The following is a 22027-nucleotide window of genomic DNA, read 5'->3' as shown; positions in this document are numbered from 1 at the left end:
ATCATCCTTCTAAAATGAATTTTTTTTGTTTATTTTCTATTTTCTTTTGTCCCTTAGAAAATAACATTGTGTATCTGCGTGCTGAAGAGATGGTTTGGTGGTTGAAAGCACTTGATGCTTTTGCAGAGACATTATTTGGCTCCCACATCAGGGACCTTGCCACCACCCATATCTAGTTCCAGGGTACCCGTTGTCCTCTTCTGGCCTGCAAAGGCACCTGAACACATACTTTTGAGCATATTCTTGTGATAATAAGTACATTTTTAAACAAAAGAGTATGTGGCTGAGATGTAACTCGGTGTTGGGGTGCTTTCTTAGAATGCATGAGGCCTTGGCTTTTATTCATAGAATTAAAAACATGAGATTTTTATAAAAATGTTATCAGTGTTCAGTTTTAACATATCCTGCTTTCACAGTGGCTTTTTATGAGAATACAGAGTTCAGTGATTTCATGGGGAGAGATTCCCATCTAGTTTCCCTTGTCTCAAGAAAATAAGGATTATGGGTCTGTTGGGAAGGACATGGCCACAGAAGGTTTTCAGCAGGCTTAGGCAGAAAAAAGACTATCTCTTTCCCATTTTCAAATCCAAATGGTCCCTCTCAGGAAGACATTTCCTGGCAACAGCAGTGGGAATTGGATTTGTAAGCTTATCCATAGGATAATTGTGTTTCATTCTAACTTTTGGGTAAAAGCCTTGAGATTGGCGAACACAAAGCGGGAAAGATTACTCTCAATCAGTGTATGAGCTGTGTAAATCTATGGAGAGGTTCTGTTGGCAACTGGGTTGAAGTTAAAACTTCCATTCTCTGGGTTGAAGGGTAAAGGAAAGCAATAGGAGAAGTACAATCATTGTGTGTTTTTAATGCTGAGCTGGAAAACAAGGCTAAGGTAAATTTAGGGAAAAACTGAACACAGGGAATATGATGGTCCCACACACTTCACGCAGGAGTGAAAATAATTTGGGAAAATCTCTCTTTTTCTGAAATACTACACTCTTATAATTCAAGAAAAGTAAAAGTTTCATAGACTAGAAATTATATACACTTTTGTGGTCAAAATTACTTTAAAAATGTAAAGTACTTTGGGCATTTATCAGTTTGTTTTGGCAAATAATTTAAGCTAACTAAAAGTAAGTATCTTAGCTATAGGAACTGTGGGGACAAACACATGTTGACATCTTTCATAAGAACATTATTAAAAGCATATTCTTTAGTGATAATAATTTTTCAAATAAAATGTGTATTTAGATAAACACTTATATAGGGAACATTGACTTAGGGAACAGAGCATCCTCACAGTTGGATTGTGATTCTCTTTAATAACTTTTACATTCTATGACTCACCAAACAAGAGTATCATATGTGACAGTTTCCAAACATTTCATTCTATGTTTTTCTTTCCTATGACACTCTCTGCAGGTGGCAATTTGCCTAATACATTTTTTTCTTGAAAATTTCTTATGTGTTTACAATATATCTTGATCATACCCAGCTCCAGGGCTTCCAACTCTTCACAGGGCCCTCAGTCATCTTTCTGCCAAATTCATTTCATTAAAATAAAAATACCCACTGAGATCACTTAATGCATGGCTTTGGAACATCCTTGGTGGTATGGTCAATCTACCAGTGACCACACTCCTGAAAGGAACAGGAACCTTTCTCTCTTATCAGCTATCAGTTGACCATGGCTCCTCAGGTAAGGATACAGCAGCAGCAGCCTGTTCCCATTCCATGCTGGCCCTCTCAAAGGCTTGGTCTTATGTAAACAGGAGTGGGTACTGCTGTGATTTCCTTTGTAGGGAAGCCAGGTTGTGTCCAGAGGACAGCATTTCACATTCCTCCTTCTCTGCTTTTAGCTCTTAGCCTTCCCTGCTTTACTATAATATTCCATGAGCCTTGGGAGGAGGGGTGCTGGGTTCCAGCAGTTCCTTCTTCTTCATCCCTTTGAGTCTGTACATGAAGCACTACCTACTTCACTAAGACTGTTCTCTGGCCTAGAGGGACAGCACCACTGTTTTGGGAGCCTGGCTACTTGTGCTAATGCATATCAAGAAATACCATTTCAGTTATTTTACATGAAGAACTGAGGGTAGGATCTAAGAGTCTTCATTCATGCTCAGAACTCTCTCTCTCTCATTGTCTCAGATTCCTAGACTTTTTACATTTTGTTTGGAGGCAGTGTCTTGCAAAGTTGTTCGTGTCTGCCTTGAACTTACTCTGTAGTTTATAGAGGCCTCGAATTCATTTCTCCAATCTCAGCATCCCCATAGCAGGAATTGCTGGGTAACATCACCAAGCCAAGAAGATATGTCATTGTAGAATATATTTGTAAACTTAAAAACTTTGCAAGGTAATTATAATAACCCAAGCAAATCATTTGCATATAAATACAAACAAAGCTTTCAACTAACTGGGAACATTAAAAAAACAATAAAAGCCTTCAGAAAACAGTCTAGGCAGTTGTATGTCATGATTTACCTGTTAAAACCTTTGTTTGTTCTATAAGTCATTGAGATTAATGTCAAAACTTTCCACAGAATATTGATCTGCTTTTCTAATTTATACCTGCAAAACCTTTGTTTTGTCTTTCTTCTTTGTTCCTTCAAAGTAGGAAACACACACACACAACACACACACACACACAGACACACACTCTCCTCACTGTATTTTCATATGTAGTAATGCTGCATTCTATATATCTTCCTTGGTAAACCATGTTCTCATTAAAAACAAACCTGTTAAATTATAGTATTCCTTCTTCTCATTCAGTTGTCTTTTTTTCAGGGCCTTTGTTTTTGATAAGTCAAGAAAACGATGCTACTGGTATCCTTTCAATAGTATGTCAAGTGGAGTGAAAAAGGGGTTTGGCCATGAATTTGACCTCTATGAAAACAAAGGTAACTGCCTTCTTTGCCTTCCTCCTAAGCATACCGTAAAGAAATGAAGAATAAGATATACTTGGTACTCCTCGCTACACAGGCCTTCCTTGTGGATGATTTGTGCCACAATCAGTCATTGATTAACACTGATGCAAGTGGAGCCCTGACAATATGATGGCTGTCAGTGCACAAATTAGATAAAGGCTGTGTTTCCTGGACTTCCCCTAAGTTAGATCCCTCTCCCTCATCAGCTTGTCTTTTCTGCCTATTCTTCATATTATAACATGTCCTTTAGGGTATTAAATTAGTGTGCCTCAAAAAGTGGTAAATTGTAGGATTAAGGTAGTATTTTAAGTTATAATGACTTAGTATAGCTCATGTTATAATGGTTTTCTGATGGTAACAAGGCATGGAGATTTGGGGAAAATATGTTAAATTCATATAAACATGCTTGAAAACTTGTTTGAATGAGGAATTGGAATTGTTTGTTACTTTCTCAATTATGTGGCACAACACATATGAACGACTTGGCATATGAAATATTTAAATAGTTTCAGAACAAATATATATTAACAGAATAATTATAGAATAGTAAATATACATTTCACAAATTAAACATTTCAGCACCATTAAAGATCAACTATGAATTGAACTTATGAAAATAATTCTTTTTTACTTGTTTTTTTTTACAAGAAAGTACTGTGTCCCATTGAATTAGAATACAGATGCCAAATATACACATCTTTCTGTCAACTGGATGGATGTTTAAATAGAAGCTAATAATAGGAAATAGGGTGATTTTACATATCCCAACAATCTCATACATTTGAACTCTAGTTAGTGATCAAACATGAGTTATTTTTAATTCAGCCCTCCTCTACTTGGCTAGCTGCATAACCTATTGTCTGGTATCTTACTAATATTCCTATTTCCATGTTTAAAATTCAGCTTTATTAGAAGCTGAGCTACTAGTAAACATATGGGGAATAATAATTAAACCAGTGTAGTTATTCTCTACAAGCACATACACACACACACACATACACACACACACACACACACACACACACACACACACACACACAGAGAGAGAGAGAGAGAGAGAGAGAGAGAGAGAGAGAGAGAGAGATAGAGAGAGAGATGGAGAGGGAGAGAGAGGGAGGGAGGGAGATGGAGACAGAGACAGACAGAGATAGAGACAGATATTTAGAGAAACTAAGTGAGAGGCAGAGAGAAACACACAAAGAGAGAATTAAGGAACAAATACAATACAAACCCATACATTTTTACTGAACTGGATAAGGCAAATCAGTATTATTTTTATTTCAGAGTTTAAAATAGATTTTGAAAGTTACTTAAGTTTTGTTTCTAATACTTTCTTAGGTTTATTTATTCAATCAAGTGACCATGGCTCACCCAGATGAATATATAACTTAATCCAAATTAAGGATAAAGAATAATCTAAAATTAGATTGTTTCATATACTCAAAATAAGAATTTATTTCTATTTGATGTGTTTGTTTTGTATTATTCTGAAATGTGCTATGTTAAAAATACTAGGAGAAGCTTTAAGCCAGAACTTTCAGTGTTATTGGAAACTGTTTACATGAGCTAATGACTTACAGGCTTAAGTGGATTCTTATTTTTTTTCTCCAGTAAGTACAGCATGTGTTTCACATAGTTCTAACATTTTTCTGTTTGTTATTCAATAGACTATATTAGAAACTGCATCATTGGTAAAGGAGGCAACTATAAGGGGACAGTATCCATCACTAAGAGTGGCATCAAGTGTCAGCCTTGGAATTCCATGATCCCTCATGAACACAGGTAAGAACAGCATGAAGAAAAGAGGGGCCGCACTTTCCTGTCTGCATGTGAACATGTACTTACTTGTCCTCTGAGATAACACTGCCTGATCACCATTTATTCCATACTGCTGAATTGCACAAGGCCAACACTTCCATAAATTCAGAATTAATTAGTACGAACAGATTTATAAAAATTACTTATATCTGGCCTAACATTTTTTTAACCTCAATGTCTTAATTTGTAGATGTTCTTGGAAATGATTCTCTCTGCTTCTGCCTTAGAGAGGGTACTATGTCTTCATAGGGAAGCCCTGATTTAGACCTGTGATCTCGCAAAGGGTGTTTTTAAACCTCAGTAGACCTCAGCTTTGGCAGCATGTTAAAATGTTTCACTGCAAATCATGGGGGTTCCTATTTCCCAAAGTACAGAGAGACCAATAAAATGAGAGCCTCCAGAGTAGGGGACAAGGTTTCAGAATATCTGGGCTCCTTGATTCCTTGTAAAACACCAGTAAAGCTGAGACCCACTAGTCAGAGTCCTTTCAATCCAGGTTGACCAGCTGCCTCGTCTTTATTCTACCTTTTGCCTAAAGTGTGGAAAAATACTTTTTTCTTGGACACTAGAAAAAAATAGTAATTGAAGATCAAAAAACACAATATTCATAGGCTTATGGGATTTTTAATCATCATGGTGAAAACAATAAATATATTATGCACACAAGAGAACTATGTGTCCATTGTCTCCAGACCTAGTTCACTAATCATTTTAGTAAGAGCTCAAATAGTTTAAAACAGTTTTACCTGGTTAGAAACTTCACTCGAAGGTTTAGTTTACCATGTCCAAGGATGGCTTAGACAGTTAACTGGCCCATTTCATACATTCCTTACACAAATAGCACAGTGCATTGTTTTATGTTCTTAGTTCAGTGTCATGCAGTATTGGTAAGGGACATTACCAGAGTACAAGTTTGGACAGTTTCACAATCCAGTGTGTGCTTTCAGCATGAGATTGTCTCTCCATCCATAGCATAAGTGCTATGACTTGTGGTAGAAAAGGATGATATTCATTCCTTTTGAATTTTGAAAAAGCATGTGTTTGCAAAATGATTGATTTGTTTTAGCAAGCATATATGAATTAAACAACTCACTCACTCATAAAGTAAAAGTTAAGTTGTTTTGTGCTGTAATGAAACCTCTGGGCTGTGCTTATGAATCCTAGCTAGTAACTGTTTAAGTTGATGAGATCTGTAGTATTTCATTAATAGGAAACAATATTTTTTCTAAGTTATTACAACAGTTATAAAGGAATACCTCTAAAACATAGAATTACCTCTAGCTTAGAAAGCAAATAATATAGTGAGTTTTGTTCTCCCTTAGGGGTGTACATTCTAAAGAAAACCTGTTGGTTTAATAGTTAGACATAAATTTTCATAAACAAAGGAATACCACCCACATAAATCCTCTCTTAGTGTGCTGGACTCCCTAACAGAGGTTTTATTTCAGCTTAAATTCTCTATGACTGTCATCTTCTGCTATGTTATTATAATGGGAAATAAATCTCCCTGGGACCTAACTCTTCTGTCCAATCAGGTATATTGCCAAGGATTATTTCCTTGCAATTTAGAAGCATACAGTGGAGGCTATATTATATATTATTCAAATCCCTTTTTAAAAAATTTAATGAGAGCAATATTTAATTTTCATCAATTAGCAGTTGTATTGGAATAGCTTCATGATAGATTAACACTTTTAAATTAGGTGCTAACTAAAGATTACTTTTGTGGGCAATGGAAAAAGCAACATGTTTTTGTCTAGCAGAGTGATTTATTGTTGACTTTCTAAATAGAAATATTTTACAAATGGCTTAATGGAAAGATGATGATAGATGTTGAAATTAGTATAAAGCTTAACAGAAAAATCAGGTGACCTGATATCTACATCTATCTCCTTCACTGGCCTCCTAACATTCATTAGTGAAGCAGATGATAGAATAGATCAGGTTTCCTATGAACGCCATTTATATTAAAAGAGGCAAAATAGGGGGAGCACCCAGAAGATCTAGTTTATGGTCTAGAATATATTTGGACATAACCCAGTTTTAAATATTTTTTTTCACTTATCTCTCTTAAACTTTGCTAACAGCAAGGACAGAGATAAAAATAGCATCTGTGTGAGTAATGACTCTGTATAGGCCCCACAGCCTGGCACAGGCCCTTTGTGTAACACATTCTCAAAACATTTGTCTAATGAGCACCTAAGTGGAAGAGTGAGCTAGGCTTCGTACCCTGGCCAAGCATGAGATGTTGAAGATAATCAGGCTGAACACCGTGCATGCAAAAGAAGGGCAGCTGGTTTGAGGGAAAGGTCAAAAACACCATATAAAGAAATGAGAAGTTCTTGAGCCTCTTTGTTCTAAGGAGGGATTTGAGGTGAACCGATTCATAATTAGGAAAGCAAACACATTTCTTCATTTTCTGATCACATCTCCAGTGAGACTATGTTTTTCTACTTTTGGCTATTTTTAGTATAAATTTCTGTTTCCCCCCCTCTGATTCTTCCTAATTATAGTTTTCTTTAAAAAAAAATAAAACAAAATGAAACAAACAAACAAAATGACCAAAAAGACTACAGTATTGATATTTCACATTTCTTTTTCTGCTGTACGCCTCGCTTTCAAATCTCACCCCTTCCCCCAGCTCTCTCTTAACAATAATAAGGATAGAGAATAAGAATATATTGAACATGACTTAGTCACTATGTTAGTGCATTTTTATTCTACATGACAATTTTATATTATGATTTGACAGTTTTTTCTTCTATTGAAAGTAGAGGTTCATTCTCACACATTAAATTCTGATTATGCTTTTTCCTCCCTCTTAGTTCCTCTTCTTCTCCCCTTCTCCCCAGTCCCACACCATATCTGTCTCTCACTGGACAACAAACAGGTTTCTATGAGATAATAATAAAAATATCAAAACAAAATATAATAAGATAAAACAAAAGTTATCCCATTGGAGTCAGACAGGGAAAACAAACGGGAGGGACAGAGTCAAACAGAAGGCCAACATAAATCAGGGACCTACTTGTTTGCACACTTGGGGATCCCATAAAACACTAAATTGGAAATACATATGGGGAGGTCCAGTGCAGGCCCAGTGCATGCAGACTCAGTCTCTGAAATAACTAGGGTCTTAAATAAAATATTGTTAATAAATAGTTGTCTGGGGAACTTCATTTTCACACCAGCCTGGTAATATATCCATACGATACAATGATTACTACTAAGAAATACAGCTAATAACTAATAATAACTACTTTTTCCTAATGTATAGTTACAGTAACATTTTTCTTAATTAAGTTTCGTTGATGAGTTACTTCACAAAATATACAAACCTAATGACCAATTAATTTCTGCTAGAGAAATATCTTGTTATAAATTCATTATAACATTTGGAGAAATGCCAAAAAATGAAATAAAAAGTATTTTAGGCAATAATGTGAACATAAGATTCATACACAGAGTTCTAGAATGATGGACTATGATGATAAAAACAGCTTATGTTTTGAACATCAATTCTTGTTACACCTTTCAAAATTATTATTATCTTTAGTTATATTATAGCTTCTGTCAGTCACATGAGCAGATAGATGCTTTATTTTTATTTCTTTTGTTTAAAATGCTGGTGAAGTAAGGATATAAGTACTTTACTGAGGTTTATTTTGCCATTGTTTAATTCTCACAGTACTAGTATGGTTACCAGCACATCTTTAGTAATATTATAGAATAGACTATTTAATTTTGATCATGGATTTATGTGTTCAGAAAGCCTGAGCCTGGTGTTATATAGTGCTCAGACAAAAGTTTTCCTTTGCAAAATGTTGCTTGGAATATGATGTTTGTCAGTATTTATTCTGTGGTTTAACATCTCCAATTTATATAAAAAAAGATTTTTGTTTTGATTAACAGATAATAACTTTAAGTGTAGCATGTGATATTTTGACATATATATGTGACCAGCTCAGTATAATTAGTGCATCCATTTCTCAAATAGAATGTTTCTGGATAGAAAACACATTTGAATCATATTTACTGAGAGACTTAGATCTTTATTTTTTGTATTCACACAGAATTCTGAGGCCAATAAAAGTAGAAACAGCTTCTATCCAAAGCCCAATCAATTACTCAATATATAATGAGGCTGAAAAACTTTACTTTTATTGCCTATCGAGGAATGTTCTTCACTTATGATGTTTTGTAGCAGACAAATATAGGAACCAATATAACCAAAATTACAAAAATAAAAGGCTTTCTGTTTTTTCTCTTGTTAAAGGGTACTTCTGGGCTACTGAGTAACATTGGCTCTTCAGATATTTTAGGTGTAGTTATTAAATTGATCTCAATACACTCAGTGGAATGAACTTGTGGGCAAAAACTGAAAACATCAAATCTCAATCTCAGCCATCATCATTAAAATAAATTTGAACAAAACAAGTCATTTGTTTCTTTGTTATGACAATGACAATGGGTGGGGCGTGCTAAATTATGGTTAATATAGTTGACATTTGTCAAGTGACACCTACTCTTCATCTCCTCTACCTTCTCAAAGTAACCATATAAAGTCAAAAATAACCATATAAGTCTCGGGGTTTTCTTAGTAAGCTAATACTTCAGAGCAGTTAAATTATGTGCTGTGATCTTACCATTCATGTGGGAGAGAGCTGAGAGTGGTTTTCAGGCTTATTTTGACTCTGGGTTCTATATTCATTCTATACCATTTATCTTTTTCTCGGTTGTGAAGAAACTAAATTGTGTGTGTGTGTGTGCTCATGAGAGAGAGAGGTAGGGAGAGGGAGAGAGAGAAGGAGAGTCCTCAAAGCAGTGTACAAACAGAAAAGGTCCCTGGATCAACAGTATAAGAATGAGTTCTGGTGAGCCAACTGCAGAGATGGCTCAGTATTCCTAGGCAGACTTGTTTGAGCTTGGGCTGATTGTGATTGCATTTTTGAACTAGTATTTTATAAAACACAATTGTATTTCAGGATATTTCAGCTTGAGGAAATTCAGAGGCTAGTAATTATTAATTTGACTTGGGATACAGAAGTTCTCAATGAGTGAATGCTTCGTAGGGGTTAAATTATATCCTGGAGTAAATTTGAATAAAATTCAAGTATTTTAATAATATTGGAAGATTGGACTTCAGCTATGCAGAGTTACATGAGATAGAAGAGTTTCTCTACTTTTGGGAAGAAATAGCTGGTATAACTGATAGGTCAACACAAAAGTCGCATGCTCTTATACTGTGATGATTGTCATTTTAAAACTAGCTTTTTGCCTTCGAGCTATCGCGGTAAAGACCTGCAGGAAAACTACTGTCGCAATCCTCGAGGGGAAGAAGGGGGACCCTGGTGTTTCACAAGCAATCCAGAGGTACGCTACGAAGTCTGTGACATTCCTCAGTGTTCAGAAGGTAAATGAACCTGAATATCACACGGGGTGCTCCCCTGATCTGTAGAACTGTAACTCGTATTAAAGGCTAACAACCGTGAATCGCTCACACTGACTACGCTGTTCATTCAAGTGCAAGTATGGTTAGTTATGGGAGTGTTCTCACACCATGTGTCACACATCTGTGCTCAGCAGATTCATGGAAGATTGTAGAGCCAGTTATCAATGTGAATTTCACTAGCAGTCGGGGGCCATGTTTCTGGGAAAAGAACTATAGGCCTGTACCTGTCCACTTAAGCATGCCTACCTCTAATTCTGCTCCCAGAGACCACCAGGGAGGACCTACAATATAGGTCAACTTTTGGGGATCACATACAAGATATTCTGCATATGAGGTATTTATATTACAATTCATAACCATAGGAAAATTACAGTATAAACATTAATAATTTTATGGTTGGCAGAACCCCTGACCTGGACAAAATAAGGGGTTACTAGTCATTCTGGTGCTATTCACACACAAGCTGCTTCAGAAGATATCAGCTTAAAACAGCTCTGAAGTGTCACACCCTATGTTGTATAGAATCAAGGGTGATGTGCCAGGGTGTGTAGAAACTCGCCATTTCCGTGTGGTTTTGGTGAAATGTAAGCACAACCAAGTGTGAGACATGGGTGGAGTACAGTACCATTCAAAACAGTATCTGAGGAGATTAAGGCTCACAGCCCAAGGTTCCCCGAAGGCCAGCACCTGAGCCAGGTTCTCACCTCGTGCGCCGTGTTTTCACTGTGAAAGATTTTGATATTTGCTTTTGCGTTGGAAAGCTGAATATCCAGCAAAATGGTAGAGTGACCATTTTGGCATTGTAAACAGTTTTCTCTTCCCCAGTTCTTTGGCTGTAGAATAAGCTGGGCTTTTTTTTGGTTCTGTTGAAACGTCTACAATTTCACAAATCCAGATGAAGCACAGATTAAATCATTTTCAGATTTATTAGGACGTTGAAGTACTCGGGGAAGGGAAGAGGCTTCTGGAAATCTGTCCACTTTCACGTAGGATACCGTGCCTGTTTATTAACCAAGTATTTTCTATATCCTCCATGAAGATCCATTTCATATCATGTTTCTATTTATTCCCTAACAAGTAAAGGCATTGTTAGCTAATTGTCATGGAGAAGGTGGATATGTTTGTCATTGGTTAAGTTAAAATTCTTGGGCTCATGTGCTGCAGACAGTTTGTCTCTGTAAATTCTTACTCACCATCCCATGTCATATTCTGTTCCCTTCGACATCCTCATTGTTTTCTTCTCTTTTTAAAAATAATAAACTTATTTGTGATAACATTATGAATAAGTCTGTTTTGTATGAATAAGTCTGTAATTCGTATTTGTCTCTAAGTTACACATGAAGAAAATAAACCCCTACTTTTAGGTAAAGCTCCACAATCACGATTTTTTTCTGAGGCTGAGAATCTTTGGCAAGTATATTTACTGGATTTTTTTGGTGTGAGAAAGTAATTTTGAGGGCAGGCAGTTTTTAAAAACTATACAACCCAACTCTTGTATTACCTCCCCAGTTCTAATTGGGTTGTGATTTTTTTCAACCCCCACTCTTTTTATGAAGTACATTGACATTTACTCTCAGAGGTCATGTTTAAAAAAAAAGTTCTAGGAATGAAGTGTTTTAAAACACTCTCATTATTAGTTATTCTTAATAAAATCTAATTCCTTAAAATCCTCAATAATTCGAGGTCATGAAACATCTTGTAGAGGAGAGAACTTTGTTCATTAGTGTGAAAGAATGCTCTCAGTCCCCCTGTCACGGAAGGTCTGAGATAGCAGAGTTCTGACCACAGGAGAATAAACCGTCAGGAGAAGTGCATAGACACTTACCATGTGGGTTAATCACAGTCCAGGTATCATGAGTTGAACAGTGAGATTTTAAATTTGAACTAAGATGGACCAGGTTTGATATGTATGTTAATGAAGGGGATTCAAAATAAGCAACATTGTCAATACACCCATGAACAGTAGAGCTATTCATAAAAGGAATATTATGAAGCACAAAATCCAACATGCATATGATGTAACTAGAATTAAGAAAAAGAACTCAAAATCCATTGCTTAGACAATAGAAGTTGGCTATCTCAGTTATTCGGTTTAATGTATTAATTTATTAAGCAATAAGTTGAATGAGTTAATAATTATCAAATAGGTTTATATATTTGAAATTAAGTAAAAGCCCATGGTAAAATTTTGTTTTGTATTTTTTGAAAAGAGGGACTTCTCAGGCCTCTGAGAGGACCTGTTCACTTTCTTTACCAGCAACAGTGGTCTTGCCTTTTAAATATAACATTGTTATTTTGCAAATTGTTCCTAAATACTTTATCAACTTTAACCTACATTTTAAAGTCTAAGAAAATCTACTTTCCTAAAAACTATTACTTCATATACTTAGAAGTTTAGGATGGATCATGCAGTGAAGCCCTGGGCTAACAGCATCAGTACCTTCTGGGACTTTATTACTGATAACCTAGTCCAAACTTGCTGAACAAGGATTTGACCTTTAAAGTTGACTCTTATGCACATTAAGTGTGGAGGTGCATTGATCTACCACATTTGTTCTGGAAGGTAGTCATGTAGTCATTAATTTCATCTATGTAGCATTTTTTTTTCTAAAGCCATTAAAAATCCAAGTCTGAAAATATTTTATAATAATTCCCATAGTAATGCTTCCCAGAAAATAATTACATTCAATTTTATAGCAGATATGTTATTACAAACTGCAGAACCAGTTATGAGCAGTACATTGCAAATGGAAATTGGACATTTGGGAGGCGTATGGATTATGTGAAACTAAGTGTAGGTAATGTACTTCTGTACTAAATACAAAGGACCAAGGGACAGTAATAAATGCTGCACCGTTGTCATTTAAAACCTCAAACCTCACTTCTCTGAAGAAATGGGGATCACTAAATAAATATGTTCCATTCATATGGAAAGCCGCACTGTGATGACGCACAACCTGTGTGGAGTCTTGCAGTGTGGAAACAACCATGCTTAACCTGAATGCGTTTCTTCAGCTCTCACAACACCCTCAGTTACAGCTCCTGTGCCTATTGACTGTATCCTGAGCCACCTTCACATTGCATGAAAGGAACTGAACTGGCCCCTTGTCTTACTTCACAAACTATCCTACTTGAAAAGAAAGTAGATGAACCAATGTAATGTAAGAATCACATATTCCGGACAGTGAATAGTTAATGGCCGGTGACTTGATAAAAGTAAACATTTCAAAAGAAAACATCATTCTTATGGCACATACCAAACCATTCCCAATATGTATTAGGCAAGAATCCAGTGGATAAATTAATTACAACGTTAATATCTTTCCGCACTTCAGAGAAAGTTAGATGATCAGTGCTCACGAGATACAAATGATGTGTGTGGGGAAGTTGGCCGGATTCGTAGGCCAGCCATGCAGTGATTTATTCCGCAGGATGTTTGCTGTGCTACAAATCAACCTTCTGTTGGAGAAATCTCATTTGCAGCTAGTTGATGTGACTCTGTTCTCAGTGTGACTTGAGACCAGCCAGAGGTGAACAATTAATTAACCCACAGAATCATCAGTATGATCCTGCATAATTAGATCAGCTTATACATTTTTTAAAGAGTGGGTGCGCGGAGTTCAGTAGCAGGTCATCTTCTGTCCTAAGGTAGGTAAGAATGTTAGCTTGCCCACCTACGCAGCATGAACATTTACTAACAGAACGGAGAAGCAATTGTGTATATGTAGAAGCTTGCGTTGTTTAAGTTGTAGCAGACCAATTGTTTGGTCTCTTAAGTATATCAGTTCTTAATGGAATGTAGTAATAATATATACCCAGTTGAAGTCTTAAGACATTGTATGTGTTCAGATGGCAAGTTGACCAAAAAGTACTATTCTATTCAGGATATAGACATTGAGATCTTGCACAGTAGTTCACAAGGGATCATTTTATAATTCTATCTTATATGTTCAATTTTGATGTATTTTTATATAGTTATTGGATATTAGACAGCATTCTGTCCTTATGCTAAATCTATATGGCACTAACTCAGACATATTTAAACCACATGATATACTCCATAGGTATTATTTTATGTTGCTATTTATGGGCATAAGATCCCGATCTAAAATTAGAATGGTATGTACAACTGTATGACTTTTAAAATAATGAATTAATTTATCGTTCTTTAAACAGAGCAGTGATTTTGATTTTACTACCAGAAACAATTAATATAGCATACTTTAATTTTATTAGTTGAATGCATGACCTGCAATGGTGAAAGCTACAGAGGTCCCATGGATCACACAGAATCAGGCAAGACTTGTCAGCGGTGGGATCAGCAGACACCACACCGGCACAAATTCTTGCCAGAAAGGTAACATGTCACCAGACCTTGCGCCCATAGATCTCTTTCTTTACAAACTGTTGTTCATTCTGTAGAATCTCCTTCTGAGCTTTCCTAATGGGACATGGAAAGATAATGTGGAATTATCCTTAATATTCTGGCTCCTGCCCTGGCTGCTGGAGGCTTTAGGTTTGCAGACAATAGTCCCGGGGTGATACGATTTATGAGCAGACATTTGAGAACAGTAGCTTCACTTTTAATTGAGTTGCTGAAGTCAGGAAGATTTTGAGCAAAACTGCCAGGTAGGTGCAGATTGGAAGCTGTAGCCGGAGACTCCTCTAGTTTCCCATAGCAATAAACAAACAAAGACAAAGAAAAACCAGCTCAGTGTGCCTAACAATGCAATGGCTACAATGACCGGTCCAGCCTTTCTGCAGATAGCATATTACTAAATACAACCAAGTTCCATCAGGCGTCTTCTAGATGCTTAAGTACCATTTGTAATATCGTAACCTAGTTCATGTCCATAAAAAGAAAGGTGATACAATACAATCTCTGGCTGTTTTATCTTCATGTTTTTTAAAATTGCTAACAGAAACATTTATTCCATATGGAAATTTTACATTAGAAAAAGAAAAAAATGGAATTGACTTCATAATAAAGATCGAAGATGCAAATAATTAAAGTAGTCTAACTCCTTTGGAAATTGGTATAAATTGTGTTCTACACTTTTCCCTCTGTTTTTGTTTGTTGGTTTCTCTATTTTTTGTTTTTTTAAAATAGAATTTAAATTCTTCTTTTTAAGCGTGCACACCATTTCTCTTAAGTAAGAACAGAAAGGATATGGTAGCAATTAAATTCCAATCACCAGCTCAGGACACTGCTAATTTAATGGGAGGTGAGATGTGGAGAAAGTCCTGTGATGGAGTTTGTCTCTGCTCTGGTGGAGGTGAGGGCATGACCTGGTGAGGCTCCACTTCCAACACTGAGCTGTCATTAGAAGCAGAGCTATTCAGTTTGAAGTTTAAGCCTGCCTTAGAAAAGAACCTGCTCTTTTAATGAGCATTCTACACAAGGTCATGTTTATGGAATTTGTCTTTAATTGGACTCTGTGAAAAGAGATGCAGTTGGAGATCCTAAGTGGTGGACCAACTCGAAATTAATTTAATAACAGAGAGGACACTATTGGATCATCTGTGAAATGTGAGTTAAATCGGACAATTAGGGACTGGCAGGCCTTATAAAGGTAAAGGATTGAAATTGTCCTTTTTCTAACTCTAGCATCCAAGCTAAGTGGGAAAATATTCTGTGACTTGAGGGTCGTGTGGTGTTTTGAGGCAGATTTACACGACACTTTTCTTGGTGTGGTTTGCAGATATCCCGACAAGGGCTTTGATGATAATTATTGCCGAAATCCTGACGGCAAGCCGAGGCCATGGTGCTACACTCTTGACCCTGACACCCCTTGGGAGTATTGTGCAATTAAAATGTGCGGTAAGTTAGAGTCAAATTTATTGCTTCCTTTTCCTCTAACAGGCTTGATCTAAGCAGTCTTTATTAGGGAGATAGGTTAACAACTATTTTATTTGATTTCTTAGTATGCGTGAGTTTTAATATTTTAAGATAATGTTGTGTTATCTTATTTAATCTTTACAGTTTTCAAGTAACAGTTGTTTTGAAAGGGAAACATGCAGAAGTGTACACAAATAAATACATTTATATATGTATAATGATAATATAGTTGCAGGTTAATGCTGCCAAGAAATTCAAAAACAAAAGTTCAAAGAGAGAAAACAATCTGGAAATTTGTATACTAGTCCAAAGTTCTTATGCTTGCAACCACTTCAGAGTTTACCATCTGGATCATTTTTCTCCCTATTGTCTCTGACTTGGACCTTAAGCTGCAGACTGATGGAAAACCTCTTTTGGACAAAGAGACCCAGTGATGGGGAAAACTATGCTTCATTGAAGCTTTTCACAGGTGTCCTTAACCTCTGGAGGGTGGTGTCTTCCCTCTAGATAATGTTGATTATGGCCTACATTTTGTTTCAATTTGCTATATTCCTAAGCTCTGCTTCTGGATGCTGATCCTTAGCTAAATGCTCATGATACAAGCTAAATATCTTCTTACATGTTATATCCCTTTAAATTTGTGGTCATGGTTCTCTCTTTAATATCTAATCATGTCTTTTCTCTTCTTTGAAGATTTGCTCTGTAATAATAATTAGAGACATGCTTTTACATTTCCGGCTTTAAGATCAGTAGAAACGCTTACATTTATGAAGATGTATAATGCTGTAGACAAGCTTGACAGTTCAAAGTTATATATTGCTATAGAGATATATAAGTAAATCACTTATATAAAATCATGTACCTGCACCTAGCACAAAATTATGAGGTTCATGGATATTTGGATGTTTCCCTGTACCGGCATGATAAGGAATGTCTGCTGAAAAAGGCTTGAAACATTATTCAGAGTGCTAACTGTCAGTGTTAGTTTTAGACCCACTAATGAAATCTAGCCTTTGGGCAAGTCAGAAAGGCGCTGAGAAAGGACATGGTGTATGTGAAGTGATCACAGAATCTGGAAGCCTCTTAGCTGATACAGAGTGTTCCAGGGAGACTGAATCATCTGTTTTGTCCTTTAAAAATCTAAGATGGCTCCGATGACAGTATTGCTCTGTTGAGACTGGATTAGTTCCACCCATTGACTTATTTAATCACCCTCAACTTTCCATCTTTTTAGATTCGTCAGCTACAATGCACCAGTTGTTTCTCTTTCATTGTTTGTGATCTAGGAATTATTAAAACCTTCTTCTAAAACAAGGACTAGTAAACACACACATGAATGCTCGGAGAACCAACCCACGAATGCACACTCAAAATGCATAAATACACTTTCACATGTGTACTCATATACACAAGTATTCACCCTGTGACTGGTACAGATACCCTGGGAAACCTGAGCCCTGCTCTCCTCTGTGGATCTAATTCAAATCATAAGGGTGTTTTAAAAGGTTGGAATAAGAAATGAAAAAAAAGTTACTGTTATCCTTTTCCTTTTCTACCTTTTGGAACCTAAGCACTTATCTAACACAACCTATTTTTTAGTATAATGCATTGCCTTGAAGTTTACAGGCACTAGAGACAATGATAAAAATATTTGAGCATACCTTAAATGTATTTATGACATTCATCCACATGGATTATTAATAATTGTTTATCTCTGGGTATCATACAGGTGCCTAATGAACTCATATGCACTTGCGTGTGTGTATTCTAAAATCACAGGCAATTTAATGATTCAGTTTCAATATAACGTTATTACAGAGCAATATAATGAGGTGAGAAAGAAAAGACACTCAACAAAAGTACGTGGATTGCGGTCTCTGAAGGAATAGAGTGGAAATTGAAGGAACAGGCAGTGAGATGGCAAAGTGGGGAAGGATGTGAGCACTGTTCATGGAGAATAACGCAGAGTAGACATGAAACATTGTGAGGAGCCAGAAATGGCAGGAAGATACGGCATAGTTTCCCCAGGGTATTGTATAGATGCTCATGTGAATACTGTTCATCTAAGGTGAAGGGTGAGAATCTACTTTAGAGGGGATGAATCTAAATCCACTCTTCTGGATGATATTGGAGAATGCCATTAGTGACATTGGCCATAAGGCAGTGTTAGCCAGCAGGGAGAGAACACAAGGCTCTGGGCCCATTTCTGTGGGTTTGGATTTGCTGAGCAACTGCTATGTGTCACAGACTCTGTTGTTGCAAAGGAAAAACATGAGGCTGAGCTGGACCAAGTTCTATGAACACCCCAAAATTTCAGTGATTTCACATGAGCTGCCATTGTTTCCTAGAGCAATGTGTGACTTTCAGGGTCATGATTTGAATGATATTTCTCTTTCTGATGAATGAACTTCAAATAAGTGCCTGTCACTTCTCATAAGCGTTCCTTTAGTCAGTGTGTCCCTGGAAGTTAAAGATGGATGTTGCTCACTGTTTGTAAACTTGTGCCTAGGTGCTCTACAGAAGGCTTCTTCATCTTCTTTCACAACATACTCTTCACAAAGGGATGTCTCTATAAGCATCAGAAACCCTCACACATTTCATCTGTAGAAGTTTTGAGAGTCACTAGCATATGAAAAAAATTAAATTATTTTATTGGATATTCTCTGTATTTACATTTCAAATGTTATCCCCCCTCCATGTTCCCATCCCCCTTCCCCTCCAGTTGTTTCCATGAAGATGCTCCCTCAACAAACAGATAAGATTGCAAATCCTGGGCAGTCCCTGGATGGACTATGGTTATGCTATTCTCTGTGGCAAGTTTATATTTTAAATAAGTTTGTTCTGTATATTAGTCAGAAATAATATTAGTTGAGATGAATTGTATCATCTGCATTAGTCTGTTGGTCCTTGTGAAACTTCCTTATGACTCACATCCCTTAAAAAGCTTCAATGATTGTTTAAGTCAATTTACAAACTTCTTGGAAGGAAAACTTCTTCTACGCTGTCCTTAGGATTCTCATTGTATCTCTGTGGATTATGTGAGCCAATGCTTTTTATATTAGAAATTAAAAACATATGAATTCATTAGAAATAGTTAAAACATTGGATACTAATAGAATTAATTGTAGTGAGAAAATATGTAATTTTCAGAAATAGAGAAATCTGTGGTGTATTACTTTTGTAAATTAAAAAAATTTGTGTTAGAGTTTTGTTTGTTTTTAATCCAATTTACTAGTGTCACTTTAAAAGGAGGCAGGCATGTATGTTTGCTTGTGCCTTCAGACTTTTGGGTGCAAGTGATCTTATAGTAACATTATTGAGAAGACAATTGATTCTGTAGGTTCTGGAGGTTCTCACAAATGTAAGGTATACCTGAACGTGCCCTTTTCCATGTTGGATCACTGAATGTTGATTTGTTTCATTAGAGTTCATGGAATAGAATAGATCGCTTGCCTGTCACCACTGATCTCAGTGTCTCACCGCAGTTAACTTACCTACTTTTCAAATCTTCCTCTGAGTTTCTTCATTAATCTTGCAGTAGGGCCTGTTCTGTGATTTAAATGCTTATTTGTATGCTTACTGCAATCATTTATCTAGTTCAGAATCTAAAATCCTAGAATAATCCCAGCCCTGGAACTCTCTTCCACATTTCCTGTTTTATGCCTCACCTAGAGATGTCTGTCTAGGCTTCTGTGAATTTCTTCATTGGACATTTGATTCATCAGTCTCCTCCTCATGCTATAAAGGACTGTTGCTCATCATCAGTGTTTGGATCAATGGTTTCCTGAGTGGAGTCATCATTCTGTTCACTGTTGTACCCTCCAATTTTCTTCTTCTCACTACAAAACCAATGGCATTTTCAAAATTCTGGTAACATTGTTTTTGATCCTTAAGCTGAACTGTAGCACACACACACACACACACACACACACACACACACACACACACACACACACAAACATACACACACCCTGATGTGGGGAGAAAGAAGGAAAGAGGGACGGAGGAAAGGAGAGTAGGAGGGAGTAATAATTGAAATAAACTAAAGATTTCTTTGATTTTAAATGAAGACAAAAATCAAGCATCCTTAATTAATCTTCCAAACTTTTTTTTATTATTTTATTTACATTCCAAATGTTGCCCTTCCCCTGGTTCCCCTTTTTATAGTTTCCAACCCCATCTCTTCTATCCTTTGCCTCTGACAAGATGCTGCTTCCCTATCCCCAACTCTAACATCCATCTACTCTGGGGCATCAAGTCTCAACAGGACTAGGCACATCCTCTCCTGCTGAGGCAAGACTTTGATAAATATAAGTTGAGGGCCACAGACTAGCCCATGTATTCTCTTTGGCTGGTAGTTTCATCTCTGCGAACACTGAGGGGTCTGGGTTATTAAGTACTTATGTTCTTCCTATGTGGATGGCATCCCCTTTACCTACTTCAATAGGGACCCCTGACCTCAGTCCAATGGTTGGCTGTAAGTATTTGCATCTATCTCTGGTAGAGCCACTCAGAGGACAGCCATGCTAGGCTGGTGTCTGTAAGCACAACTTAATATCAATAATAATGTCAGGGTTTTGTGCTTGTCCATGGGATGGATCCCAACTTGGGCTGGTCACTGGATGGTTTTTCCTTCAGTCTTTCCTCCATTTTTGTCCTCATGTTTATTTTAAATGGAAACAATTATGGGTCAAAAAAGTTGAAGGTAAGTTGGTGTCCCCATCCCTCTACTGAGGACCCCATCTATCTACTGGAGGTGGTATCTTTAGGCTCCATCTCTTCACCATTGGTCATTTTGGCTAAGATCATCCCCATTGAGTCCTGGGAGCCTCTTTATCCCAGGTCTTTGACTTTCTAGAAGTTCTCCCACCCCACTCCCTACAGCTGAATATTTCCATTAATTCTCTTGACCCTCTGGGCTTCTCAAGAACCCCTATATATTATTCTGCCCCCTTTCCTCTTCCCTTCTCCCACTCAGTTATCTCCCTCCTTTAATCTCCCATGGTTATTTTCTTCAGCCTTCTAAGTGGGAAGCATCCTAGATTGGGTCTTCCTTCTCATTAAACTTAATGTTGTCAGTCTATGAGCTGTATCATGAATATTATGTACCTTTTGGCTAATATCCACTTATCAGTGAATACATACAATGAATGTCCTTTTGTGTCTGTATTACATCACTCAGGATGACATTTTATAGTTCCATTCATTTGTTTGCCCTTGTTCTTAATAGCTAAATAGTATTCCACTGTGTAAATGAACCACATTGTTTGTATCTATTCTTCAGTTGAGGGATATCTAGGTTCTTTCCAACTTCTGAATATTATGTAGCTGCTATGAACATAGTGGAGCATATGTTCTTGTGGTATGCTGGAGAATCTTTTGAGTATATGGCCCAGAGTGGTATAGCTGGTCTTCAGGTAGAGAGAGCTATTTCCAAATTTTTAAGAAAATACTGGATTGGTTTCTAGAGTGTTTGCACCAGTTTGCAATCTCACCATCAGTGAAGGAGTGTTCTTTCTCTACATCCTTGCCAGCATGTGTTGTTACTTGAGTTTTACATCTTAGACATTTTGATTGATGTACGGTGCCAAAAAGGTCCTTTTTATTTGCATTTTTCTGATAACTAAAGATGTTGAAATTTTCTTTATGTGCTTCTCTACCATTCCTCTGTTGAGAATTCTCTGTTTAGCTCTTTACACCAATCTTTGATTGGGTTATTTGATTTTTGGAGTCTAGATTCTTGAGTTTTTATATATTTTCGATATAAGCCTTCTGTTAGATATGGTGTTAGTGAAGATTTTTCCTAAATTGTAGGTTGTCGATTTGTCCTACTGACTATGCCTTCTGCCCTACAGAAGCATTGTAGTTTCATGAAGTCTTATCTATCAATTCTTGATCTTAGAGCCTGAGCCATTGGAGTTCTGTTTAAAGTCCTCTCTTCCCTATTGCCAATGAGAAAGGCTCTTTCCCACTTTAACTTCTATTAAATTCACT

At 36.7% G+C, this 22027-nt stretch overlaps 1 protein-coding gene across 2 annotated transcripts in view; it reads left to right on the top strand.

Annotated features, from left to right (window-relative positions):
- The window catches only part of HGF (hepatocyte growth factor), a gene marked incomplete at both ends in the record, with an annotated part of 76431 nt that overhangs the window by 7903 nt on the left and 46501 nt on the right, over nucleotides 1-22027 (top strand). The window contains 5 exons of one of the 2 annotated variants that reach the window (XM_080936407.1): nucleotides 2785-2897; nucleotides 4592-4706; nucleotides 10028-10155; nucleotides 14431-14551; nucleotides 15897-16015. In XM_080936407.1, the coding sequence (XP_080792533.1) occupies nucleotides 2785-2897; nucleotides 4592-4706; nucleotides 10028-10155; nucleotides 14431-14551; nucleotides 15897-16015 (596 nt within the window). Of the gene's footprint in view, nucleotides 1-2784; nucleotides 2898-4591; nucleotides 4707-10012; nucleotides 10156-14430; nucleotides 14552-15896; nucleotides 16016-22027 lie in introns of both variants that reach the window. The other variant, XM_080936406.1, reaches the window with a different exon arrangement.

Source organism: Micromys minutus, assembly GCF_963924665.1.
Source record: "Micromys minutus genome assembly, chromosome: 23".
Lineage (NCBI taxonomy): Eukaryota > Metazoa > Chordata > Mammalia > Rodentia > Muridae > Micromys > Micromys minutus.
The sequence above is the reverse complement of the archived record's forward strand: the minus strand, read 5'-3'. Positions and strand labels throughout refer to the sequence as shown.